The sequence below is a fragment of the Stegodyphus dumicola genome, chromosome 11 (genome assembly GCF_044657685.1).
Source record: "Stegodyphus dumicola isolate Sdum_Otavi_A_Nest chromosome 11, ASM4465768v1".
In the NCBI taxonomy this organism is placed as follows: Eukaryota; Metazoa; Arthropoda; class Arachnida; order Araneae; family Eresidae; genus Stegodyphus; species Stegodyphus dumicola.
The window spans coordinates 167838031-167865300 of record NC_140778.1 but is presented as its reverse complement, the minus strand read 5'-3'; the positions used below and the strand labels follow the sequence as shown (position 1 = coordinate 167865300).

General features: G+C 45.1%; 1 protein-coding gene, 4 non-coding genes and 4 pseudogenes across 5 annotated transcripts; all 9 read right to left on the bottom strand.

Annotated features, from left to right (window-relative positions):
* Positions 1–327: 327 nt before the first annotated feature.
* Positions 328–451, bottom strand: LOC146994771 (U2 spliceosomal RNA; annotated as a pseudogene).
* A 1908-nt stretch (positions 452–2359) lies between these two features.
* Positions 2360–2548, bottom strand: LOC146994770 (U2 spliceosomal RNA). The gene has a single exon (XR_015044303.1). It is a non-coding gene; the product is annotated as a U2 spliceosomal RNA (small nuclear RNA).
* Positions 2549–7918: 5370 nt separating this feature from the next.
* Positions 7919–8039, bottom strand: LOC146994769 (U2 spliceosomal RNA; annotated as a pseudogene).
* A 1908-nt stretch (positions 8040–9947) lies between these two features.
* On the bottom strand, positions 9948–10136 carry LOC146994768 (U2 spliceosomal RNA). Its single transcript, XR_015044288.1, has one exon. It is a non-coding gene; the product is annotated as a U2 spliceosomal RNA (small nuclear RNA).
* Positions 10137–11001: 865 nt separating this feature from the next.
* Positions 11002–11751, bottom strand: LOC146994767 (uncharacterized). Its single transcript, XM_085826396.1, has one exon. The coding sequence runs from the start codon at positions 11749–11751 to the stop codon at positions 11002–11004; it is 750 nt and encodes a 249-aa protein (XP_085682522.1).
* Positions 11752–15509: 3758 nt separating this feature from the next.
* LOC146994766 (U2 spliceosomal RNA) lies at positions 15510–15630 on the bottom strand (annotated as a pseudogene).
* A 1907-nt stretch (positions 15631–17537) lies between these two features.
* LOC146994765 (U2 spliceosomal RNA) lies at positions 17538–17726 on the bottom strand. The gene has a single exon (XR_015044291.1). It is a non-coding gene; the product is annotated as a U2 spliceosomal RNA (small nuclear RNA).
* A 5182-nt stretch (positions 17727–22908) lies between these two features.
* LOC118202367 (U2 spliceosomal RNA) lies at positions 22909–23029 on the bottom strand (annotated as a pseudogene).
* A 1910-nt stretch (positions 23030–24939) lies between these two features.
* On the bottom strand, positions 24940–25128 carry LOC118202368 (U2 spliceosomal RNA). Its single transcript, XR_004760385.2, has one exon. It is a non-coding gene; the product is annotated as a U2 spliceosomal RNA (small nuclear RNA).
* Positions 25129–27270: the final 2142 nt, after the last annotated feature.

The following is a 27270-nucleotide window of genomic DNA, read 5'->3' as shown; positions in this document are numbered from 1 at the left end:
CTTTCCGAAATGAAAAGCGAGAAGTAATAGAAAAGAGACCACTTCCTTACTGAAAGAACTGTAAAACAGCCGAGACAGAAAGAAAAGGGGAGGGAAAGGAGAGACCCGTACAAACACCAAATTAAGCTGCACGCAGCTTATTCAGTGGAGACGGGAAAGAACCGCTCACTCACAGGCAACCTGCTCGCTCGCAGGGGACAGGAAAGGGCCCCATTGAACGCAAGTAAAGAACGTATTCGAACCATCAAGCGTCAATGGGAAAAGAGGGAAATAAAGCAAAAAACATACTTACAGACCGCGTTGGCTCCGCCTTAGCTCCGCCCTCCAGAAGAGTGAAGTTAGTCCATCAGCATAGTCACCACTGTAAAAGTAAAAATAAAATAAGTGCACAAATTAAGCTGATAAGAACAGATACTACACTTTGATCTTAGCCAAAAGGCCGAGAAGCGATGCAGAATTCTCTGGCGTGATGAATTCACTTTCAATTTTTCATATTTCAAAAGTCCTGAGCATTCGTGCAGGGGGAGAAGGGGGTGCAGAAGACTCAGGTTAGCGAGTGCTGCTTGGGGGGTTTTTATGATATGTCGTTATTTCATCCTCCTCCTGTGTTACAAAAAAAGAGGTGTACAAGGATGACCAATTTCTGTCTAGTCAAGTGGATCATTTTGCGGTCCTTTCTAATGTTCCCATTCTGGAGGCGTCAGTCCCCTCCTCCTTGGGCGGGGCTAGTTTGAAAAAGCCAAGGACGTCAAAAGTTCATTTCATTCAAGATTCAATTGCAAATTTTATTCTTACTACAGCAAATGAACCACAATGCTGAAATATCCTCACAGATATTTCTACAATATCGCAATAACTTACAGTAGTTATATTGGACGTTTTACGGAAACGTTGGCCGGAACAAAATTCAAAGTAGAAAAAGTTAATCCGATCTCAACGCGAAATCGCTACAGTCAATAACAGCAGTAAGTAAACAACTGAATTCCGGTGTTTTCCTCCAGCTTTTATAAGCTTATGCACCATGCAACATAATATTCTCGTATTTTCTCAATTTTTTTTTCAGATGGGAAAAGAGGACAATGAAATATTCATGAAAGTGTTCATTTCTCTGGAGTAGCTTCCTCCTCCGAAAAATCTCATTCTTCACTGCAGGTGAATATAAAACAAATGTAATTACAAAGGCAATAAAAATAGCAAAACCAAAAATAAATAAATAAATATTCCTGGAGTTATCGAATGCCCATGCTTGGGAAGAAATTATTTTTTGTGATTAAACAAATATTGAGACAGTAAAATTTATCAGCCAAAACTGCATTACATAATGCCAGAGTTTGATTGACACAAACTCGACATGCACAGTCCAGCACATGGTTTCCAACTCAGAGATACTCTCTCTCTCTCTTCAGTTCAAACGTTGCACTTGAAAACACAGAGTGAAATATTAGGAACTTAAAACAATTAAACAAACAGAAAAATTACAAAAAACACTTTACAAATTCATTTGTAATATGTACAATAAAACAGTACTTTTTAATTTACAATTAATGATTACATTGTATTCTACACTTCCACACTAGTGGCGGGCAAGCCATCTCAAAACACAGAATAAACTGCTTCCTGCATAGTGCAGCCATCTATTGGCATTTTCCCGTTTGTTAATATTAATGTGCCAACAAAATAAATGAATGAATGAATAAAAACATAAATACAACAATCCTTAACAATAATTGTAGACCATTACAATTAGCTGGCGTTTAGAAATCATACAGAGACAAACAAAACATTAGGAAACAGACAGAAAAATCTTTGTTGCTGCAGTGTGCCTACAAACATTTTACACCCTTTTGAGAGTTATTTACAATAAAAAGGCTCGTGTGTTGAAAGAAGCAATGTGTATACGCGCGCTGTAGTGGGAAAGATCTGGCAAATGTGAATAGGAATTCTCTCAAACTTACATGAAATGAGACAAAAATGTTACTGCAAATGAAATTTGAGTGATATTTCGAGGCCGATCTTCCTTCAATCAGTCAGACAGAATGAGTAAGTTGTTAACAGTACGGGGAAAAAATGTGGATTTTATGGGATTTCTGTAAATACGAATAAAACTTCGTATTTACAGAAACCAGAACTTGACACTGAAAAGAACGAGGGTTAAACCCGAGGCTCCAGAATGTTCCCATTCCGAGGAAAAGAACGAGGGCCCCGAGCAATAGCAAGTTAAAAAAAAGGCAGGTCGCCGCACACTCGTACAAAGGTATGATGTTGTCAGACCTTCGGTTTTCTGAAATTTGAAGGGGCCATTTTAAAAGGACGTTTTCCTGAGGATGCAGTGGGTGAGTGAAGTTTCTGCTTTTTGGATATATTGTGGGCCGTATCCTGCAAGTAGTGCCATAGCAGGCCAACCCGTGGCGAGGGCGGAATAAATTCCTAACCACAAGCCTATCTGCAAAAACTAGTTTAATATCTTGACGTCATGTCGACGTCGTATCAGATATTAAGCTGATAAGAACAGATAAAACCAATTTTATTGAGCTAATATTAACAATATTTACAGACTATGTACAATCAAGTACAGCGTTCAACAAGAATTTAGTATATCATTACAGAGTAAAAATGTATACGTGAAGTGCAATACAGCAAAAGTATTACAAATTGTAGATTATATACATGAAATAAAACATAAAATATAAAATATAATATATACAACTGATGGTGATGCGTAAATGTGACATACATCATTTTCTTGTTTTAACATACCGTGTTGGCTAAGATTGCATGTCAATGTTCACTAGTCAAAGTTCATGTGTCAAAGTTCATGAGTCAGAGTTCAAACAGTCCAGGATTTGCAAAAGGCACAAGTTCGTAAGAATTTACAGTTCGTACCTAATTTTCATTTGCCTGGGAGTGGCTTTGTTCATTATTTGGAGGATTTGCCTCGGTGAGTAGTGTCACTTCACTTCTTCCACTTAAATGTCCAACGTAGATATTCCTGCTATGGCGGATTACATCGCTGACGCATAGCATCCGAAGGAGGCGGGCATAGGAACGGGAACAGGCGATGTTGATGAATTTATCATTCGCACGATCCCATGACCCCAGTGCACCTATGACGAATGGAACGATCACGCAGTGTCCACGTTCTTGGGCGATGGAAGCACGGAGCATTTCATATTTTTCAAGCTTTCTGGCTCTCGCTTCAGCAAAGGCACCCAAGTGGTTTTCGAAGGGGATTGTAACGTCAATGAGGAAGTGTTGTCCATCCCTTTCAACTAGGAGGTCAGGCCTAAGCCGTGAGGTGTTAAGGGACTGGTCCACAGAAATGATGTTGAAGTCTCTCTCACACATCTTGATTAGGCGATCGACAATCGCATTGTGTCGCTCTTTGTAGAGGGTTGAGTATGCCATGCAATGATCTAAAACATGTGGGAGAGTTTCTCTGTCGGCTCCACAACGGCGACATCTTGGGTCAAGGTTCGACCATGGCTTGGCGCCATTAAGGCTAACAAGATTCAGTCGGGCCTTATGGACGAACCTCCAATCAGCAAATCGAGTGTAACTTCCAGATTGCAAAAAGTGGGTGGAGGCTTTTGAGGCGGCAACACATTCCAATGTTTTTCCTTGATTGGGGAGAGACAGGAGGCGTTCATCTCTGACGGATTTACAGGACTTCCTGATCGAGGTGGCAATATTGCGGCGGTGTACTGCTGCAGCTGAAAAATCACCGGCTTCGATGACAGGGAGGCAATTCTGAATCGTCCACTTGACCTGCAATCTCCTGGAGGCAGCACGAGCAGCAGTCCAGATGTTCCCAATACGGTTGCTGCTTCTACGGAATTCTCCATCAGTAGTGCCAGAGAGGAAGGCAGCAACATCCGGGTCCTCATCCCGCAGTTGCAAGCGATGTCTCACAGTATCTTTTAGATCCTCCCAGGCCAAAGAACGTACAAAGGTGTCACGCGAAGTCAGAAGCTTGAACGCTGTATCTATCGCAAAGATATCTGATTCCTCAGCAGCCATCGGCAAGTTAACAGCTCGACTGGCCGGGCTTCCATAAAGGTAGTCATTAGTGGCACGGTGAGGGAGATAGAGAGTGTCTTTCAAAAGCGGTCGTAAGACCTTGTCGAGCTTTTCCCACTCTCCCTTAGGAATCTGGGATGTGCGCATTGCAAAGGTGAAGGATGGGTACAGGAATGTTTTAACGGCATCCAATCTCTGCCAGGGTGCCAATTTTGATGTCAGGAGTCTCCGTCCATTTCCAATGAACCGCTCGATGCTGGAAGGAGTGCCACATTCTCCCAGGAATCCAACTGGCTTTCCCAAAAAGTCGCAAGTCTCTCCATCATTGAGGTGGCGGATGGGCTGTCCATTGATGTTGAACTGCGTGGGTCGAGTGCCAGCAGGTCTGCAACCGGTCAGGTGAAGGGAGGCGCACTTAGTTCCATTAATCCCAAGCGAGAGTAAGTCACATGAAGTGGAGAATTTGTTGATCAGTGACTGAAGCTCAGCAGGTGAGGAAGCAAGGAGGGCAACGTCATCTGCATATGCCAGAATAGCACCGCTGTCCGAAGAGGCCGTGTTCCAGAGAATGGGATCCATTGTTGTGACAAAGAGAACGCCACTCAGAGGATCACCTTGAAGGATGCCAGAGCGAACTGGGATGGGGGGCGTGGTACCGTCGTTTGACACAAATTCTGTAGATACATTTTCATACATGTCTTTGATGATGCTGCAGAAGTGATTTCCAGCACCAATGTACTCAAGAGTGTCAGAGATAGCTGAGTGTGGGACGGACCCGAAGGCGTCAGCAATATCCATCCACGCAACACAAAGGTCTTTTTTCTGTGTTCTAGCATCATTCATCTTCTTTTGAAGCAGGAAGTTGTTCTCCACAACACCATCAAATGGGCGAAATCCCTTTTGGCCTTGGTGGAGGATGTCATTGCATTCAAGCCAATCGGACAGTCTAGTAGCAAGGAGGCCAGAGAAAATCTTTGCAATAGTCCGACAAAGTGAAATCGGTCGCCAGTTATTCGGGTCGTCAGGGTCGCCTTTCTTGTAAATCAAGATGCTCCTAGAGTTCTTCCAAGAGTGAGGGATTCTACGGAACCGAAGGCAGATGTTAAAGAGAACAGTCAGAACGCATCCCTCCGGGTCCAGAGATCTCCAATGGTTGTAAGTGAGTCGATCCGGCCCAGGTGCCGTGTTCTCAAATCTTCTGAGCCTGGTAATAACCTCAGCTTCAGTGAAAGGCTCCATATTAATCGGCGAAGAGATCTGTGGCGGGGATCTAGAGTTGAGGTTGGAGTTGTTGAAAGTTCTGTCCGTCCTGGTGTGGCTAAAGTGTTCCTCTAGGCGTGAGAGGGGAATTTCACAGTTCCTTGAATTGCCAGACATAATAAGCCGTGCCGCCCGCCTTCTATTCCTTCTGTAAAGCTTCTGTAAGGCAGTGGCGTCATCAATATTTACAGGGGCCCGCTGGGGAGTGGGAACAGACGACTGAAGCCTGCATTCCCCCTGTGCAAACCCGATGATCTCATTGAGTGTGTTCTGGAAGAGGTCCCAGGAGTCATTGGTGACCTCGCTGTTCAGGATGTTGTCAAGGATTGGCAGGAAGCAGGAAAGGGCACTGGAGGCAGGAGGGGCCTGTAGAGCAGGAGCAGGAGCAACAGAAGCCAATGGGGGCATGGACTTGCAGGAGGTAGCACAGTCGTCACGGATGGATCAGGATTACTTGCAATCGCTGGGGCAACATCATTAGGACTGGTAGTAGAAGCCAGAGGAGAGACAGGAAGTACAGCTGAAGTGAGTGTAGCCAAGTTCCTGTTCCTTGCATCCTGTCTTCTGTGATACATCCGGTGATTGTCAAGGCCCTTCCTAGAAGTGAAAGACCTGTCACATAGCCGGCATTGCAATCTACGTTGTACTGAAGAAGTCTCAGACTGCGACATAAGGTGTAGTCCATTTGCGAGGCAGGAGTGGTGTGACGGTCGTCCACTTATGGCGTTGTTGCAATGGAGGCAGAAGTATTTGACTGAATGGATTTCAATATCATGGTTATTAAGCAAATGCCTTTCCAGTGATCTTCTCTGTGCAGTCCACTTGCAACTGCTGTAGGCAAATCTGCATCCAGTTTCTGTGCAAACGAAATTCGGGGGAATGGGAAAGAAGACAAGCAAGGATGACTCCTCTCGAGAAGGCTGGCGTGGGACTGAGTCAGTAGGTCCATCAGCAGCAGGAGAGCCACCAGCGGGGTCAGATGAGCAGCCAGGACGACTGACAGAGGCATCCTGAGAATCCTCATTTTGAGTCCTAAGGTACCGGGGGGAGGAGCTCCCATCGGGATCATCCGGCAAGGAGACATCAGCAGGGTCAGCAGGAGAAGCAGGGGGTGAAGCAGACGGTGCAGGTGACACATGGGCAGAAGACACGCAGTGAGGACATGGAGCGCAGGAGGATGCTGAATCGGACGGAGACTCAGACTGTGGAAAAGGAGAAGAGGAATTGCAACCCGTTGCAGAGGAAGCAACATTCACAGGTGGATAAGCGTGGCCAGCAGCAGTACGTGACCTGGTGTGATGGCAGACGGGTGATTCACCGGTGATGTCATTTGGTGCGCAGGAAGAAGCCTGAAGGATGGAATCATCATGTAGAGTCCGGGAGTCATCACTACGGTGCGTTCTGATGTGTTTTTCAAGTTTTCTTTTCTGCGAGAAGGCTTTCCCGCAGATAGTGCAGACTCTTGGAGAAGTATAACTGCGTCTTGTAGAAGTGACAGCAGTCAACGGAGGGGAGGGAGCAGTATTGCTGGCCCGAATTCTACGGAGAAGCTCACAGATTTGACCGCTTCTTCCCAAGGGTGGAACTGTAGGCGTAACAAAGGCAGCAACATGACGAGGAGCACCAGGGGGTCCAGGAGGCGTGTCCAAAGTAGACAGTGGACATCCATCAGCAGGTGGCAAAGGATGAGGCGTAGAGACATTGGTAACCTCTCTGTGAAGACACAGTCCATTAGCGGCACTCGAATCCAGCAACGCATCATTGGGGACAAAAGTGGTGGCACAGGACTGACGGGAAGTCAAACTGGAACAATCGGGCTGTACAGGTAGGGAAGTGAGCACTCCAGGAAAGGCGCCATCACTCGCAGCAGGCCTGGGCGGGGAAACTCCAGAGACGAGAGAAGAAGTGTTCAGGAGTCCACTAGGGAGGTCGGAGGAATCATCAGGGCATCTAGCAAAAGGTGGAGATCTAGAACCAGGGCTCCGGACATCAGGGGGTGGTCGAGGCTTCGGCCGGGCAGCAAGGCGATGTGGAGACGACATCATCAACGTATCCTTGAATCGTGTGAAGAAATCCCAGAAATGCAGGAAAACAAGAGGCCTCTCGGCAAGATCAATCTAGGCAGCATGGAGTTGGGAGCGTCCAACAAAGCTTCAGCGAGTCAAAAAAAAAAAAGGGAAGAGGGGGAGGTGAAAAGTGTAAGAGCAAAGAAGGAGAAAAGAAGAAAAGGAGTAGCCACACCCACAATTAAGAGGGAGTTAGCAGAAACGAAATGAGAGGGCTTATCAAAGCAAGAAAGACACTGCAAGCAGTGTTTTCCTGAATGGGAAGCAAGAGATAATAGGAAGGAACCACTTCCTTACTGAGAACGACTAAAAACAGCCGAATCAGCAAAAAAAGGGGGAGGGAAAGGAAAGACCCGTACAAACACCAAAGTATGCTGCAAGCAGCACATTCAGTGCAGACAGGAAGGAACCGCTCGCTCACAGGTAACCTGCTCGCTCGCAGAGGATAGGAAAGGGCCCCATTGAACGCAAGTAAGGAACGTAATCGAACCATCAAGCGTCAATGGGAGAAGGGGAAAAGAAAGCAAAAACCATACTTACAGACCGCTTTAGCTCCGCTTCAGCTCCGTTCTCCAGAAGAGTGAAGTTAATCCATCAGCAACATTCCACTGTGAAGATAAAAATAAATGAGTGCACAATTAAGCTGATAAGAACAGATACTACACTTTGATCTTAGCCAAAAGGCCGAGAAGCGATGCAGAATTCTCTGGCGTGATGAATTCACTTTCAATTTTTCATATTTCAAAAGTCCTGAGCATTCGTGCAGGGGGAGAAGGGGCTGCAGAAGACTCAGGTTAGCGAGTGCTGCTTGGGGGGTTTTTATGATATGTCGTTATTTCATCCTCCTCCTGTGTTACAAAAAAAGAGGTGTACAAGGATGACCAATTTCTGTCTAGTCAAGTGGATCATTTTGCGGTCCTTTCTAATGTTCCCATTCTGGAGGCGTCAGTCCCCTCCTCCTTGGGCGGGGCTAGTTTTAAAAAGCCAAGGACGTCAAAAGTTCATTTCATTCAAGATTCAATTGCAAATTTTATTCTTACTACAGCAAATGAACCACAATGCTGAAATATCCTCACAGATATTTCTAGAATATCGCAATAACTTACAGTAGTTATATTGGACGTTTTACGGAAACGTTGGCCGGAACAAAATTCAAAGTAGAAAAAGTTAATCCGATCTCAACGCGAAATCGCTACAATCAATAACAGCAGTAAGTAAACAACTGAATTCCGGTGTTTTCCTCCAGCTTTTATAAGCTTATGCACCATGCAACATAATATTCTCGTATTTTCTCAATTTTTTTTCAGATGGGAAAAGAGGACAATGAAATATTCATGAAAGTGTTCATTTCTCTGGAGTAGCTTCCTCCTCCGAAAAATCTCATTCTTCACTGCAGGTGAATATAAAACAAATGTAATTACAAAGGCAATAAAAATAGCAAAACCAAAAATAAATAAATAAATATTCCTGGAGTTATCGAATGCCCATGCTTGGGAAGAAATTATTTTTTGTGATTAAACAAATATTGAGACAGTAAAATTTATCAGCCAAAACTGCATTACATAATGCCAGAGTTTGATTGACACAAACTCGACATGCACAGTCCAGCACATGGTTTCCAACTCAGAGATACTCTCTCTCTCTCTTCAGTTCAAACGTTGCACTTGAAAACACAGAGTGAAATATTAGGAACTTAAAACAATTAAACAAAGAGAAAAATTACAAAAAACACTTTACAAATTCATTTGTAATATGTACAATAAAACAGTACTTTTTAATTTACAATTAATGATTACTTTGTATTCTACACTTCCACACTAGTGGCGGGCAAGCCATCTCAAAACTCAGAATAAACTGCTTCCTGCATAGTGCAGCCATCTATTGGCATTTTCCCGTTTGTTAATATTAATGTGCCAACAAAATAAATGAATGAATGAATAAAAACATAAATACAACAATCCTTAACAATAATTGTAGACCATTACAATTAGCTGGCGTTTAGAAATCATACAGAGACAAACAAAACATTAGGAAACAGACAGAAAAATCTTTGTTGCTGCAGTGTGCCTACAAACATTTTACACCCTTTTGAGAGTTATTTACAATAAAAAGGCTCGTGTGTTGAAAGAAGCAATGTGTATACGCGCGCTGTAGTGGGAAAGATCTGGCAAATGTGAATAGGAATTCTCTCAAACTTACATGAAATGAGACAAAAATGTTACTGCAAATGAAATTTGAGTGATATTTCGAGGCCGATCTTCCTTCAATCAGTCAGACAGAATGAGTAAGTTGTTAACAGTACGGGGAAAAAAATGTGGATTTTATGGGATTTCTGTAAATACGAATAAAACTTCGTATTTACAGAAACCAGAACTTGACACTGAAAAGAACGAGGGTTAAACCCGAGGCTCCAGAATGTTCCCATTCCGAGGAAAAGAACGAGGGGCCCGAGCAATAGCAAGTTAAAAAAAAGGCAGGTCGCCGCACACTCGTACAAAGGTATGATGTTGTCAGACCTTCGGTTTTCTGAAATTTGAAGGGGCCATTTTAAAAGGACGTTTTCCTGAGGATGCAGTGGGTGAGTGAAGTTTCTGCTTTTTGGATATATTGTGGGCCGTATCCTGCAAGTAGTGCCATAGCAGGCCAACCCGTGGCGAGGGCGGAATAAATTCCTAACCACAAGCCTATCTGCAAAAATTAGTTTAATATCTTGACGTCATGTCGACGTCGTATCAGATATTAAGCTGATAAGAACAGATAAAACCAATTTTATTGAGCAAATATTAACAATATTTACAGACTATGTACAATCAAGTACAGCGTTCAACAAGAATTTAGTATATCATTACAGAGTAAAAATGTATACGTGAAGTGCAATACAGCAAAAGTATTACAATTTGTAGATTATATACATGAAATAAAACATAAAATATAAAATATAAAATATACAACTGATGGTGATGCGTAAATGTGACATACATCATTTTCTTGTTTTAACATACCGTGTTGGCTAAGATTGCATGTCAATGTTCACTAGTCAAAGTTCATGTGTCAAAGTTCATGAGTCAGAGTTCAAACAGTCCAGGATTTGCAAAAGGCACAAGTTCGTAAGAATTTACAGTTCGTACCTAATTTTCATTTGCCTGGGAGTGGCATTGTTCATTATTTGGAGGATTTGCCTCGGTGAGTAGTGTGACTTCGCTTCTTCCACTTAAATGTCCAACGTAGATATTCCTGCTATGGCGGATTACATCGCTGACGCATAGCATCCGAAGGAGGCGGGCATAGGAACGGGAACAGGCGATGTTGATGAATTTATCATTCGCACGATCCCATGACCCCAGTGCACCTATGACGAATGGAACGATCACGCAGTGTCCACGTTCTTGGGCGATGGAAGCACGGAGCATTTCATATTTTTCAAGCTTTCTGGCTCTCGCTTCAGCAAAGGCACCCAAGTGGTTTTCGAAGGGGATTGTAACGTCAATGAGGAAGTGTTGTCCATCCCTTTCAACTAGGAGGTCAGGCCTAAGCCGTGAGGTGTTAAGGGACTGGTCCACAGAAATGATGTTGAAGTCTCTCTCACACATCTTGATTAGGCGATCGACAATCGCATTGTGTCGCTCTTTGTAGAGGGTTGAGTATGCCATGCAATGATCTAAAACATGTGGGAGAGTTTCTCTGTCGGCTCCACAACGCGACATCTTGGGTCAAGGTTGGACCATGGCTTGGCGCCATTAAGGCTAACAAGATTCAGTCGGGCCTTATGGACGAACCTCCAATCTGCAAATCGAGTGTAACTTCCAGATTGCAAAAAGTGGGTGGAGGCTTTTGAGGCGGCAACACATTCCAATGTTTTTCCTTGATTGGGGAGAGACAGGTGGCGTTCATCTCTGACGGATTTACAGGACTTCCTGATCGAGGTGGCAATATTGCGGCGGTGTACTGCTGTAGCTGAAAAATCACCTGCTTCGATGACAGGGAGGCAATTCTGAATCGTCCACTTGACCTGCAATCTCCTGGAGGCAGCACGAGCAGCAGTCCAGATGTTCCCAATACGGTTGCTGCTTCTACGGAATTCTCCATCAGTAGTGCCAGAGAGGAAGGCAGCAACATCCGGGTCCTCATCCCGCAGTTGCAAGCAATGTCTCACAGTATCTTTTAGATCCTCCCAGGCCAAAGAACGTACAAAGGTGTCACGCGAAGTCAGAAGCTTGAACGCTGTATCTATCGCAAAGATATCTGATTCCTCAGCAGCCATCGGCAAGTTAACAGCTCCACTGGCCGGGCTTCCATAAAGGTAGTCATTAGTGGCACGGTGAGGGAGATAGAGAGTGTCTTTCAAAAGCGGCCGTAAGACCTTGTCGAGCTTTTCCCACTCTCCCTTAGGAATCTGGGATGTGCGCATTGCAAAGGTGAAGGATGGGTACAGGAATGTTTTAACGGCATCCAATCTCTGCCAGGGTGCCAATTTTGATGTCAGGAGTCTCCGTCCATTTCCAATGAACCGCTCGATGCTGGAAGGAGTGCCACATTCTCCCAGGAATCCAACTGGCTTTCCCAAAAAGTCGCAAGTCTCTCCATCATTGAGGTGGCGGATGGGCTGTCCATTGATGTTGAACTGCGTGGGTCGAGTGCCAGCAGGTCTGCAACCGGTCAGGTGAAGGAGGCGCACTTAGTTCCATTAATCCCAAGCGAGAGTAAGTCACATGAAGTGGAGAATTTGTTGATGAGTGCCTGAAGCTCAGCAGGTGAGGAAGCAAGGAGGGCAACGTCATCTGCATATGCCAGAATAGCACCGCTGTCCGAAGAGGCCGTGTTCCAGAGAATGGGATCCATTGTTGTGACAAAGAGAACGCCACTCAGAGGATCACCTTGAAGGATGCCAGAGCGAACTGGGATGGGGGGCGTGGTACCGTCGTTTGACACGAATTCAGTAGATACATTTTCATACATGTCTTTGATGATGCTGCAGAAGTGATTTCCAGCACCAATGTACTCAAGAGTGTCAGAGATAGCTGAGTGTGGGACGGACCCGAAGGCGTCAGCAATATCCATCCACGCAACACAAAGGTCTTTTTTCTGTGTTCTAGCATCATTCATCTTCTTTTGAAGCAGGAAGTTGTTCTCCACAACACCATCAAATGGGCGAAATCCCTTTTGGCCTGGGTGGAGGATGTCATTGCATTCAAGCCAATCGGACAGTCTAGTAGCAAGGAGGCCAGAGAAAATCTTTGCAATAGACCGACAAAGTGAAATCGGTCGCCAGTTATTCGGGTCGTCAGGGTCGCCTTTCTTGTAAATCAAGATGCTCCTAGAGTTCTTCCAAGAGTGAGGGATTCTACGGAACCGAAGGCAGATGTTAAAGAGAACAGTCAGAACGCATCCCTCCGGGTCCAGAGATCTCCAATGGTTGTAAGTGAGTCGATCCGGCCCAGGTGCCGTGTTCTCAAATCTTCTGAGCCTGGTAATAACCTCAGCTTCAGTGAAAGGCTCCATATTATTTTGCGAAGAGATCTGTGGCGGGGATCTAGAGTTGAGGATGGAGTTGTTGAAAGTTCTGTCCGTCCTGGTGTGTCTAAAGTGTTCCTCTAGGCGTGAGAGGGGAATTTCACAGTTCCTTGAATTGCCAGACATAATAAGCCGTGCCGCCCGCCTTCTATTCCTTCTGTAAAGCTTCTGTAAGGCAGTGGCGTCATCAATATTTACAGGGGCCCGCTGGGGAGTGGGAACAGACGACTGAAGCCTGCATTCCCCCTGTGCAAACCCGATGATCTCATTGAGTGTGTTCTGGAAGAGGTCCCAGGAGTCATTGGTGACCTCGCTGTTCAGGATGTTGTCAAGGATTGGCAGGAAGCAGGAAAGGGCACTGGAGGCAGGAGGGGCCTGTAGAGCAGGAGCAGGAGCAACAGAAGCCAATGGGGGGCATGGACTTGCAGGAGGTAGCACAGTCGTCACGGATGGATCAGGATTACTTGCAATCGCTGGGGCAACATCATTAGGACTGGTAGTAGAAGCCAGAGGAGAGACAGGAAGTACAGCTGAAGTGAGTGTAGCCAAGTTCCTGTTCCTTGCATCCTGTCTTCTGTGATACATCCGGTGATTGTCAAGGCCCTTCCTAAAAGTGAAAGACCTGTCACATAGCCGGCATTGGAATCTACGTTGTACTGAAGAAGTCTCAGACTGCGACATAAGGTGTAGTCCATTTGCGAGGCAGGAGTGGTGTGACGGTCGTCCACTTATGGCGTTGTTGCAATGGAGGCAGAAGTATTTGACTGAATGGATTTCAATATCATGGTTATTAAGCAAATGCCTTTCCAGTGATCTTCTCTGTGCAGTCCACTTGCAACTGCTGTAGGCAAATCTGCATCCAGTCTCTGTGCAAACGAAATTCGGGGGAATGGGAAAGAAGACAAGCAAGGATGACTCCTCTCGAGAAGGCTGGCGTGGGACTGAGTCAGTAGGTCCATCAGCAGCAGGAGAGCCACCAGCAGGGTCAGATGACCAGCCAGGACGACTGACAGAGGCATCCTGAGAATCCTCATTTTGAGTCCTAAGGTACCGGGGGGAGGAGCTCCCATCGGGATCATCCGGCAAGGAGACATCAGCAGGGTCAGCAGGAGAAGCAGGGGGTGAAGCAGACGGTGCAGGTGACACATGGGCAGAAGACACGCAGTGAGGACATGGAGCGCAGGAGGATGCTGAATCAGACGGAGACTCAGACTGTGGAACAGGAGAAGAGGAATTGCAACCCGTTGCAGAGGAAGCAACATTCACAGGTGGATAAGCGTGGCCAGCAGCAGTACGTGACCTGGTGTGATGGCAGACGGGTGATTCACCGGTGATGTCATTTAGTGCGCAGGAAGAAGCCTGAAGGATGGAATCATCATGTAGAGTCCGGGAGTCATCACTACGGTGCGTTCTGATGTGTTTTTCAAGTTTTCTTTTCTGCGAGAAGGCTTTCCCGCAGATAGTGCAGACTCTTGGAGAAGTATAACTGCGTCTTGTAGAAGTGACAGCAGTCAACGGAGGGGAGGGAGCAGTATTGCTGGCCCGAATTCTACGGAGAAGCTCACAGATTTGACCGCTTCTTCCCAAGGGTGGAACTGTAGGCGTAACAAAGGCAGCAACATGACGAGGAGCACCAGGGGGTCCAGGAGGCGTGTCCAAAGTAGACAGTGGACATCCATCAGCAGGTGGCAAAGGATGAGGCGTAGAGACATTGGTAACCTCTCTGTGAAGACACAGTCCATTAGCGGCACTCGAATCCAGCAACGCATCATTGGGGACAAAAGTGGTGGCACAGGACTGACGGGAAGTCAAACTGGAACAATCGGGCTGTACAGGTAGGGAAGTGAGCACTCCAGGAAAGGCGCCATCACTCGCAGCAGGCCTGGGCGGGGAAACTCCAGAGACGAGAGAAGAAGTGTTCAGGAGTCCACTAGGGAGGTCGGAGGAATCATCAGGGCATCTAGCAAAAGGTGGAGATCTAGAACCAGGGCTCCGGACATCAGGGGGTGGTCGAGGCTTCGGCCGGGCAGCAAGGCGATGTGGAGACGACATCATCAACGTATCCTTGAATCGTGTGAAGAAATCCCAGAAATGCAGGAAAACAAGAGGCCTCTCGGCAAGATCAATCTAGGCAGCATGGAGTTGGGAGCGTCCAACAAAGCTTCAGCGAGTCAAAAAAAAAAAAAAAGGGGAAGAGGGGGAGGTGAAAAGTGGAAGAGCAAAGAAGGAGAAAAGAAGAAGAGGAGTAGCCACACCCACAATTAAGAGGGAGTTAGCAGAAACGAAATGAGAGGGCTTATCAAAGCAAGAAAGACACTGCAAGCAGTGTTTTCCTGAATGAGAAGCAAGAGATAATAGGAAGGAACCACTTCCTTACTGAGAACGACTAAAAACAGCCGAATCAGCAACAAAAGGGGGAGGGAAAGTAAAGACCCGTACAAACACCAAAGTATGCTGCAAGTAGCACATTCAGTGCAGACAGGAAGGAACCGCTCGCTCACAGGTAACCTGCTCGCTCGCAGAGGATAGGAAAGGGCCCCATTGAACGCAAGTAAGGAACGTAATCGAACCATCAAGCGTCAATGGGAGAAGGGGAAAAGAAAGCAAAAACCATACTTACAGACCGCTTTAGCTCCGCTTCAGCTCCGTTCTCCAGAAGAGTGAAGTTAATCCATCAGCAACATTCCACTGTGAAGATAAAAATAAATGAGTGCACAATTAAGCTGATAAGAACATATACTACACTTTGATCTTAGCCAAAAGGCCGAGAAGCGATGCAGAATTCTCTGGCGTGATGAATTCACTTTCAATTTTTCATATTTCAAAAGTCCTGAGCATTCGTGCAGGGGGAGAAGGGGGTGCAGAAGACTCAGGTTAGCGAGTGCTGCTTGGGGGTTTTTATGATATGTCGTTATTTCATCCTCCTCCTGTGTTACAAAAAAAGAGGTGTACAAGGATGACCAATTTCTGTCTAGTCAAGTGGATCATTTTGCGGTCCTTTCTAATGTTCCCATTCTGGAGGCGTCAGTCCCCTCCTCCTTGGGCGGGGCTAGTTTTAAAAAGCCAAGGACGTCAAAAGTTCATTTCATTCAAGATTCAATTGCAAATTTTATTCTTACTACAGCAAATGAACCACAATGCTGAAATATCCTCACAGATATTTCTACAATATCGCAATAACTTACAGTAGTTATATTGGACGTTTTACGGAAACGTTGGCCGGAACAAAATTCAAAGTAGAAAAAGTTAATCCGATCTCAACGCGAAATCGCTACAGTCAATAACAGCAGTAAGTAAACAACTGAATTCCGGTGTTTTCCTCCAGCTTTTATAAGCTTATGCACCATGCAACATAATATTCTCGTATTTTCTCAATTTTTTTTCAGATGGGAAAAGAGGACAATGAAATATTCATGAAAGTGTTCATTTCTCTGGAGTAGCTTCCTCCTCCGAAAAATCTCATTCTTCACTGCAGGTGAATATAAAACAAATGTAATTACAAAGGCAATAAAAATAGCAAAACCAAAAATAAATAAATAAATATTCCTGGAGTTATCGAATGCCCATGCTTGGGAAGAAATTATTTCTTGTGATTAAACAAATATTGAGACAGTAAAATTTATCAGCCAAAACTGCATTACATAATGCCAGAGTTTGATTGACACAAACTCGACATGCACAGTCCAGCACATGGTTTCCAACTCAGAGATACTCTCTCTCTCTCTTCAGTCCAAACGTTGCACTTGAAAACACAGAGTGAAATATTAGGAACTTAAAACAATTAAACAAACAGAAAAATTACAAAAAACACTTTACAAATTCATTTGTAATATGTACAATAAAACAGTACTTTTTAATTTACAATTAAAGATTACTTTGTATTCTACACTTCCACACTAGTGGCGGGCAAGCCATCTCAAAACTCAGAATAAACTGCTTCCTGCATAGTGCAGCCATCTATTGGCATTTTCCCGTTTGTTAATATTAATGTGCCAACAAAATGAATGAATGAATGAATAAAAACATAAATACAACAATCCTTAACAATAATTGTAGACCATTACAATTAGCTGGCGTTTAGAAATCATACAGAGACAAACAAAACATTAGGAAACAGACAGAAAAATCTTTGTTGCTGCAGTGTGCCTACAAACATTTTACACCCTTTTGAGACTTATTTGCAATAAAAAGGCTCGTGTGTTGAAAGAAGCAATGTGTATACGCGCGCTGTAGTGGGAAAGATCTGGCAAATGTGAATAGGAATTCTCTCAAACTTACATGAAATGAGACAAAAATGTTACTGCAAATGAAATTTGAGTGATATTTCGAGTCCGATCTTCCTTCAATCAGTCAGACAGAATGAGTAAGTTGTTAACAGTACGGGGAAAAAAATGTGGATTTTATGGGATTTCTGTAAATACGAATAAAACTTCGTATTTACAGAAACCAGAACTTGACACTGAAAAGAACGAGGGTTAAACCCGAGGCTCCAGAATGTTCCCATTCCGAGGAAAAGAACGAGGGGCCCGAGCAATAGCAAGTTAAAAAAAAGGCAGGTCGCCGCACACTCGTACAAAGGTATGATGTTGTCAGACCTTCGGTTTTCTGAAATTTGAAGGGGCCATTTTAAAAGGACGTTTTCCTGAGGATGCAGTGGGTGAGTGAAGTTTCTGCTTTTTGGATATATTGTGGGCCGTATCCTGCAAGTAGTGCCATAGCAGGCCAACCCGTGGCGAGGGCGGAATAAATTCCTAACCACAAGCCTATCTGCAAAAATTAGTTTAATATCTTGACGTCATGTCGACGTCGTATCAGATATTAAGCTGATAAGAACAGATAAAACCAATTTTATTGAGCTAATATTAACAATATTTACAGACTATGTACAATCAAGTACAGCGTTCAACAAGAATTTAGTATATCATTACAGAGTAAAAATGTATACGTGAAGTGCAATACAGCAAAAGTATTACAAATTGTAGATTATATACATGAAATAAAACATAAAATATAAAATATAATATATACAACTGATGGTGATGCGTAAATGTGACATACATCATTTTCTTGTTTTAACATACCGTGTTGGCTAAGATTGCATGTCAGTGTTCACTAGTCAAAGTTCATGTGTCAAAGTTCATGAGTCAGAGTTCAAACAGTCCAGGATTTGCAAAAGGCACAAGTTCGTAAGAATTTACAGTTCGTACCTAATTTTCATTTGCCTGGGAGTGGCTTTGTTCATTATTTGGAGGATTTGCCTCGGTGAGTAGTGTGACTTCACTTCTTCCACTTAAATGTCCAACGTAGATATTCCTGCTATGGCGGATTACATCGCTGACGCATAGCATCCGAAGGAGGCGGGCATAGGAACGGGAACAGGCGATGTTGATGAATTTATCATTCGCACGATCCCATGACCCCAGTGCACCTATGACGAATGGAACGATCACGCAGTGTCCACGTTCTTGGGCGATGGAAGCACGGAGCATTTCATATTTTTCAAGCTTTCTGGCTCTCGCTTCAGCAAAGGCACCCAAGTGGTTTTCGAAGGGGATTGTAACGTCAATGAGGAAGTGTTGTCCATCCCTTTCAACTAGGAGGTCAGGCCTAAGCCGTGAGGTGTTAAGGGACTGGTCCACAGAAATGATGTTGAAGTCTCTCTCACACATCTTGATTAGGCGATCGACAATCGCATTGTGTCGCTCTTTGTAGAGGGTTGAGTATGCCATGCAATGATCTAAAACATGTGGGAGAGTTTCTCTGTCGGCTCCACAACGGCGACATCTTGGGTCAAGGTTCGACCATGGCTTGGCGCCATTAAGGCTAACAAGATTCAGTCGGGCCTTATGGACGAACCTCCAATCAGCAAATCGAGTGTAACTTCCAGATTGCAAAAAGTGGGTGGAGGCTTTTGAGGCGGCAACACATTCCAATGTTTTTCCTTGATTGGGGAGAGACAGGAGGCGTTCATCTCTGACGGATTTACAGGACTTCCTGACCGAGGTGGCAATATTGCGGCGGTGTACTGCTGTAGCTGAAAAATCACCGGCTTCGATGACAGGGAGGCAATTCTGAATCGTCCACTTGACCTGCAATCTCCTGGAGGCAGCACGAGCAGCAGTCCAGATGTTCCCAATACGGTTGCTGCTTCTACGGAATTCTCCATCAGTAGTGCCAGAGAGGAAGGCAGCAACATCCGGGTCCTCATCCCGCAGTTGCAAGCGATGTCTCACAGTATCTTTTAGGCCAAAGTACCCAGGCCAAAGAACGTACAAAGGTGTCACGCGAAGTCAGAAGCTTGAACGCTGTATCTATCGCAAAGATATCTGATTCCTCAGCAGCCATCGGCAAGTTAACAGCTCCACTGGCCGGGCTTCCATAAAGGTAGTCATTAGTGGCACGGTGAGGGAGATAGAGAGTGTCTTTCAAAAGCGGTCGTAAGACCTTGTCGAGCTTTTCCCACTCTCCCTTAGGAATCTGGGATGTGCGCATTGCAAAGGTGAAGGATGGGTACAGGAATGTTTTAACGGCATCCAATCTCTGCCAGGGTGCCAATTTTGATGTCAGGAGTCTCCGTCCATTTCCAATGAACCGCTCGATGCTGGAAGGAGTGCCACATTCTCCCAGGAATCCAACTGGCTTTCCCAAAAAGTCGCAAGTCTCTCCATCATTGAGGTGGCGGATGGGCTGTCCATTGATGTTGAACTGCGTGGGTCGAGTGGCAGCAGGTCTGCAACCGGTCAGGTGAAGGGAGGCGCACTTAGTTCCATTAATCCCAAGCGAGAGTAAGTCACATGAAGCTGAGAATTTGTTGATCAGTGACTGAAGCTCAGCAGGTGAGGAAGCAAGGAGGGCAACGTCATCTGCATATGCCAGAATAGCACCGCTGTCCGAAGAGGCCGTGTTCCAGAGAATGGGATCCATTGTTGTGACAAAGAGAACGCCACTCAGAGGATCACCTTGAAGGATGCAAGAGCGAACTGGGATGGGGGCGTGGTACCGTCGTTTGACACGAATTCAGTAGATACATTTTCATACATGTCTTTGATGATGCTGCAGAAGTGATTTCCAGCACCAATGTACTCAAGAGTGTCAGAGATAGCTGAGTGTGGGACGGACCCGAAGGCGTCAGCAATATCCATCCACGCAACACAAAGGTCTTTTTTCTGTGTTCTAGCATCATTCATCTTCTTTTGAAGCAGGAAGTTGTTCTCCACAACACCATCAAATGGGCGAAATCCCTTTTGGCCTGGGTGGAGGATGTCATTGCATTCAAGCCAATCGGACAGTCTAGTAGCAAGGAGGCCAGAGAAAATCTTTGCAATAGTCCGACAAAGTGAAATCGGTCGCCAGTTATTCGGGTCGTCAGGGTCGCCTTTCTTGTAAATCAAGATGCTCCTAGAGTTCTTCCAAGAGAGAGGGATTCTACGGAACCGAAGGCAGATGTTAAAGAGAACAGTCAGAACGCATCCCTCCGGGTCCAGAGATCTCCAATGGTTGTAAGTGAGTCGATCCGGCCCAGGTGCCGTGTTCTCAAATCTTCTGAGCCTGGTAATAACCTCAGCTTCAGTGAAAGGCTCCATATTAATCGGCGAAGAGATCTGTGGCGGGGATGTAGAGTTGAGGATGGAGTTGTTGAAAGTTCTGTCCGTCCTGGTGTGGCTAAAGTGTTCCTCTAGGCGTGAGAGGGGAATTTCACAGTTCCTTGAATTGCCAGACATAATAGGCCGTGCCGCCCGCCTTCTATTCCTTCTGTAAAGCTTCTGTAAGGCAGTGGCGTCATCAATATTTATAGGGGCCCGCTGGGGAGTGGGAACAGACGACTGAAGCCTGCATTCCCCCTGTGCAAACCCGATGATCTCATTGAGTGTGTTCTGGAAGAGGTCCCAGGAGTCATTGGTAACCTCGCTGTTCAGGATGTTGTCAAGGATTGGCAGGAAGCAGGAAAGGGCACTGGAGGCAGGAGTGGTGTGACGGTCGTCCACTTATGGCGTTGTTGCAATGGAGGCAGAAGTATTTGACTGAATGGATTTCAATATCATGGTTATTAAGCAAATGCCTTTCCAGTGATCTTCTCTGTGCAGTCCACTTGCAACTGCTGTAGGCAAATCTGCATCCAGTCTCTGTGCAAACGAAATTCGGGGGAATGGGAAAGAAGACAAGCAAGGATGACTCCTCTCGAGAAGGCTGGCGTGGGACTGAGTCAGTAGGTCCATCAGCAGCAGGAGAGCCACCAGCAGGGTCAGATGAGCAGCCAGGACGACTGACAGAGGCATCCTGAGAATCCTCATTTTGAGTCCTATGGTACCGGGGGGAGGAGCTCCCATCGGGATCATCCGGCAAGGAGACATCAGCAGGGTCAGCAGGAGAAGCAGGGGGTGAAGCAGACGGTGCAGGTGACACATGGGCAGAAGACACGCAGTGAGGACATGTAGCGCAGGAGGATGCTGAATCGGACGGAGACTCAGACTGTGGAACAGGAGAAGAGGAATTGCAACCCGTTGCAGAGGAAGCAACATTCACAGGTGGATAAGCGTGGCCAGCAGCAGTACGCGACCTGGTGTGATGGCAGACGGGTGATTCACCGGTGATGTCATTTGGTGCGCAGGAAGAAGCCTGAAGGATGGAATCATCATGTAGAGTCCGGGAGTCATCACTACGGTGCGTTCTGATGTGTTTTTCAAGTTTTCTTTCCTGCGAGAAGGCTTTCCCGCAGATAGTGCAGACTCTTGGAGAAGTATAACTGCGAGGACTGACACAAGAAGACATATTCTGAAGTCTATTAGAGGGAAGCAAAGTATCCAAGATCTCCCCCGGATGACATGAAGACGTCAAGCTGGATGTGGAAGAGACATGCATTGTGGGAAACTTAACCGCAGCAATAGGTGAGTCATGTCTTGTAGAAGTGACAGCAGTCAACGAAGGGGAGGGAGCAGTATTGCTGGCCCGAATTCTACGGAGAAGCTCACAGATTTGACCGCTTCTTCCCAAGGGTGGAACTGTAGGCGTAACAAAGGCAGCAACATGACGAGGAGCACCAGGGGGTCCAGGAGGCGTGTCCAAAGTAGACAGTGGACATCCATCAGCAGGTGGCAAAGGATGAGGCGTAGAGACATTGGTAACCTCTCTGTGAAGACACAGTCCATTAGCGGCACTCGAATCCAGCAACGCATCATTGGGGACAAAAGTGGTGGCACAGGACTGAAGGGAAGTCAAACTGGAACAATCGGGCTGTACAGGTAGGGAAGTGAGCACTCCAGGAAAGGCGCCATCACTCGCAGCAGGCCTGGGCGGGGAAACTCCAGAGACGAGAGAAGAAGTGTTCAGGAGTCCACTAGGGAGGTCGGAGGAATCATCAGGGCATCTAGCAAAAGGTGGAGATCTAGAACCAGGGCTCCGGACATCAGGGGGTGGTCGAGGCTTCGGCCGGGCAGCAAGGCGATGTGGAGACGACATCATCAACGTATCCTTGAATCGTGTGAAGAAATCCCAGAAATGCAGGAAAACAAGAGGCCTCTCGGCAAGATCAATCTAGGCAGCATGGAGTTGGGAGCGTCCAACAAAGCTTCAGCGAGTCAAAAAAAAAAAGGGAAGAGGGGGAGGTGAAAAGTGGAAGAGCAAAGAAGGAGAAAAGAAGAAAAGGAGTAGCCACACCCACAATTAAGAGGGAGTTAGCAGAAACGAAATGAGAGGGCTTATCAAAGCAAGAAAGACACTGCAAGCAGTGTTTTCCTGAATGGGAAGCAAGAGATAATAGGAAGGAACCACTTCCTTACTGAGAACGACTAAAAACAGCCGAATCAGCAACAAAAGGGGGAGGGAAAGGAATGACCCGTACAAACACCAAAGTATGCTGCAAGCAGCACATTCAGTGCAGACAGGAAAGAACCGCTCGCTCACAGGTAACCTGCTCGCTCGCAGAGGATGGGAAAGGGCCCCATTGAACGCAAGTAAGGAACGTAATCGAACCATCAAGCGTCAATGGGAGAAGGGGAAAAGAAAGCAAAAACCATACTTACAGACCGCTTTAGCTCCGCTTCAGCTCCGTTCTCCAGAAGAGTGAAGTTAATCCATCAGCAACATTCCACTGTGAAGATAAAAATAAATGAGTGCACAATTAAGCTGATAAGAACAGATACTACACTTTGATCTTAGCCAAAAGGCCGAGAAGCGATGCAGAATTCTCTGGCGTGATGAATTCACTTTCAATTTTTCATATTTCAAAAGTCCTGAGCATTCGTGCAGGGGGAGAAGGGGGTGCAGAAGACTCAGGTTAGCGAGTGCTGCTTGGGGGGTTTTTATGATATGTCATTATTTCATCCTCCTCCTGTGTTACAAAAAAAGAGGTGTACAAGGATGACCAATTTCTGTCTAGTCAAGTGGATCATTTTGCGGTCCTTTCTAATGTTCCCATTCTGGAGGCGTCAGTCCCCTCCTCCTTGGGCGGGGCTAGTTTTAAAAAGCCAAGGACGTCAAAAGTTCATTTCATTCAAGATTCAATTGCAAATTTTATTCTTACTACAGCAAATGAACCACAATGCTGAAATATCCTCACAGATATTTCTACAATATCGCAATAACTTACAGTAGTTATATTGGACGTTTTACGGAAACGTTGGCCGGAACAAAATTCAAAGTAGAAAAAGTTAATCCGATCTCAACGCGAAATCGCTACAGTCAATAACAGCAGTAAGTAAACAACTGAATTCCGGTGTTTTCCTCCAGCTTTTATAAGCTTATGCACCATGCAACATAATATTCTCGTATTTTCTCAATTTTTTTTCAGATGGGAAAAGAGGACAATGAAATATTCATGAAAGTGTTTATTTCTCTGGAGTAGCTTCCTCCTCCGAAAAATCTCATTCTTCACTGCAGGTGAATATAAAACAAATGTAATTACAAAGGCAATAAAAATAGCAAAACCAAAAATAAATAAATAAATATTCCTGGAGTTATCGAATGCCCATGCTTGGGAAGAAATTATTTTTTGTGATTAAACAAATATTGAGACAGTAAAATTTATCAGCCAAAACTGCATTACATAATGCCAGAGTTTGATTGACACAAACTCGACATGCACAGTCCAGCACATGGTTTCCAACTCAGAGATACTCTCTCTCTCTCTCTTCAGTTCAAACGTTGCACTTGAAAACACAGAGTGAAATATTAGGAACTTAAAACAATTAAACAAACAGAAAAATTACAAAAAACACTTTACAAATTCATTTGTAATATGTACAATAAAACAGTACTTTTTAATTTACAATTAATGATTACTTTGTATTCTACACTTCCACACTAGTGGCGGGCAAGCCATCTCAAAACTCAGAATAAACTGCTTCCTGCATAGTGCAGCCATCTATTGGCATTTTCCCGTTTGTTAATATTAATGTGCCAACAAAATAAATGAATGAATGAATAAAAACATAAATACAACAATCCTTAACAATAATTGTAGACCATTACAATTAGCTGGCGTTTAGAAATCATACAGAGACAAACAAAACATTAGGAAACAGACAGAAAAATCTTTGTTGCTGCAGTGTGCCTACAAACATTTTACACCCTTTTGAGAGTTATTTACAATAAAAAGGCTCGTGTGTTGAAAGAAGCAATGTGTATACGCGCGCTGTAGTGGGAAAGATCTGGCAAATGTGAATAGGAATTCTCTCAAACTTACATGAAATGAGACAAAAATGTTACTGCAAATGAAATTTGAGTGATATTTCGAGGCCGATCTTCCTTCAATCAGTCAGACAGAATGAGTAAGTTGTTAACAGTACGGGGAAAAAAATGTGGATTTTATGGGATTTCTGTAAATACGAATAAAACTTCGTAATTACAGAAACCAGAACTTGACACTGAAAAGAACGAGGGTTAAACCCGAGGCTCCAGAATGTTCCCATTCCGAGGAAAAGAACGAGGGGCCCGAGCAATAGCAAGTTAAAAAAAAGGCAGGTCGCCGCACACTCGTACAAAGGTATGATGTTGTCAGACCTTCGGTTTTCTGAAATTTGAAGGGGCCATTTTAAAAGGACGTTTTCCTGAGGATGCAGTGGGTGAGTGAAGTTTCTGCTTTTTGGATATATTGTGGGCCGTATCCTGCAAGTAGTGCCATAGCAGGCCAACCCGTGGCGAGGGCGGAATAAATTCCTAACCACAAGCCTATCTGCAAAAATTAGTTTAATATCTTGACGTCATGTCGACGTCGTATCAGATATTAAGCTGATAAGAACAGATAAAACCAATTTTATTGAGCTAATATTAACAATATTTACAGACTATGTACAATCAAGTACAGCGTTCAACAAGAATTTAGTATATCATTACAGAGTAAAAATGTATACGTGAAGTGCAATACAGCAAAAGTATTACAAATTGTAGATTATATACATGAAATAAAACATAAAATATAAAATATAATATATACAACTGATGGTGATGCGTAAATGTGACATACATCATTTTCTTGTTTTAACATACCGTGTTGGCTAAGATTGCATGTCAGTGTTCACTAGTCAAAGTTCATGTGTCAAAGTTCATGAGTCAGAGTTCAAACAGTCCAGGATTTGCAAAAGGCACAAGTTCGTAAGAATTTACAGTTCGTACCTAATTTTCATTTGCCTGGGAGTGGCTTTGTTCATTATTTGGAGGATTTGCCTCGGTGAGTAGTGTGACTTCACTTCTTCCACTTAAATGTCCAACGTAGATATTCCTGCTATGGCGGATTACATCGCTGACGCATAGCATCCGAAGGAGGCGGGCATAGGAACGGGAACAGGCGATGTTGATGAATTTATCATTCGCACGATCCCATGACCCCAGTGCACCTATGACGAATGAACGATCACGCAGTGTCCACGTTCTTGGGCGATGGAAGCACGGAGCATTTCATATTTTTCAAGCTTTCTGGCTCTCGCTTCAGCAAAGGCACCCAAGTGGTTTTCGAAGGGGATTGTAACGTCAATGAGGAAGTGTTGTCCATCCCTTTCAACTAGGAGGTCAGGCCTAAGCCGTGAGGTGTTAAGGGACTGGTCCACAGAAATGATGTTGAAGTCTCTCTCACACATCTTGATTAGGCGATCGACAATCGCATTGTGTCGCTCTTTGTAGAGGGTTGAGTATGCCATGCAATGATCTAAAACATGTGGGAGAGTTTCTCTGTCGGCTCCACAACGGCGACATCTTGGGTCAAGGTTCGACCATGGCTTGGCGCCATTAAGGCTAACAAGATTCAGTCGGGCCTTATGGACGAACCTCCAATCAGCAAATCGAGTGTAACTTCCAGATTGCAAAAAGTGGGTGGAGGCTTTTGAGGCGGCAACACATTCCAATGTTTTTCCTTGATTGGGGAGAGACAGGAGGCGTTCATCTCTGACGGATTTACAGGACTTCTTGATCGAGGTGGCAATATTGCGGCGGTGTACTGCTGTAGCTGAAAAATCACCGGCTTCGATGACAGGGAGGCAATTCTGAATCGTCCACTTGACCTGCAATCTCCTGGAGGCAGCACGAGCAGCAGTCCAGATGTTCCCAATACGGTTGCTGCTTCTACGGAATTCTCCATCAGTAGTGCCAGAGAGGAAGGCAGCAACATCCGGGTCCTCATCCCGCAGTTGCAAGCGATGTCTCACAGTATCTTTTAGATCCTCCCAGGCCAAAGAACGTACAAAGGTGTCACGCGAAGTCAGAAGCTTGAACGCTGTATCTATCGCAAAGATATCTGATTCCTCAGCAGCCATCGGCAAGTTAACAGCTCCACTGGCCGGGCTTCCATAAAGGTAGTCATTAGTGGCACGGTGAGGGAGATAGAGAGTGTCTTTCAAAAGCGGTCGTAAGACCTTGTCGAGCTTTTCCCACTCTCCCTTAGGAATCTGGGATGTGCGCATTGCAAAGGTGAAGAATGGGTACAGGAATGTTTTAACGGCATCCAATCTCTGCCAGGGTGCCAATTTTGATGTCAGGAGTCTCCGTCCATTTCCAATGAACCGCTCGATGCTGGAAGGAGTGCCACATTCTCCCAGGAATCCAACTGGCTTTCCCAAAAAGTCGCAAGTCTCTCCATCATTGAGGTGGCGGATGGGCTGTCCATTGATGTTGAACTGCGTGGGTCGAATGCCAGCAGGTCTGCAACCGGTCAGGTGAAGGGAGGCGCACTTAGTTCCATTAATCCCAAGCGAGAGTAAGTCACATGAAGTGGAGAATTTGTTGATCAGTGACTGAAGCTCAGCAGGTGAGGAAGCAAGGAGGGCAACGTCATCTGCATATGCCAGAATAGCACCGCTGTCCGAAGAGGCCGTGTTCCAGAGAATGGGATCCATTGTTGTGACAAAGAGAACGCCACTCAGAGGATCACCTTGAAGGATGCCAGAGCGAACTGGGATGGGGGGCGTGGTACCGTCGTTTGACACGAATT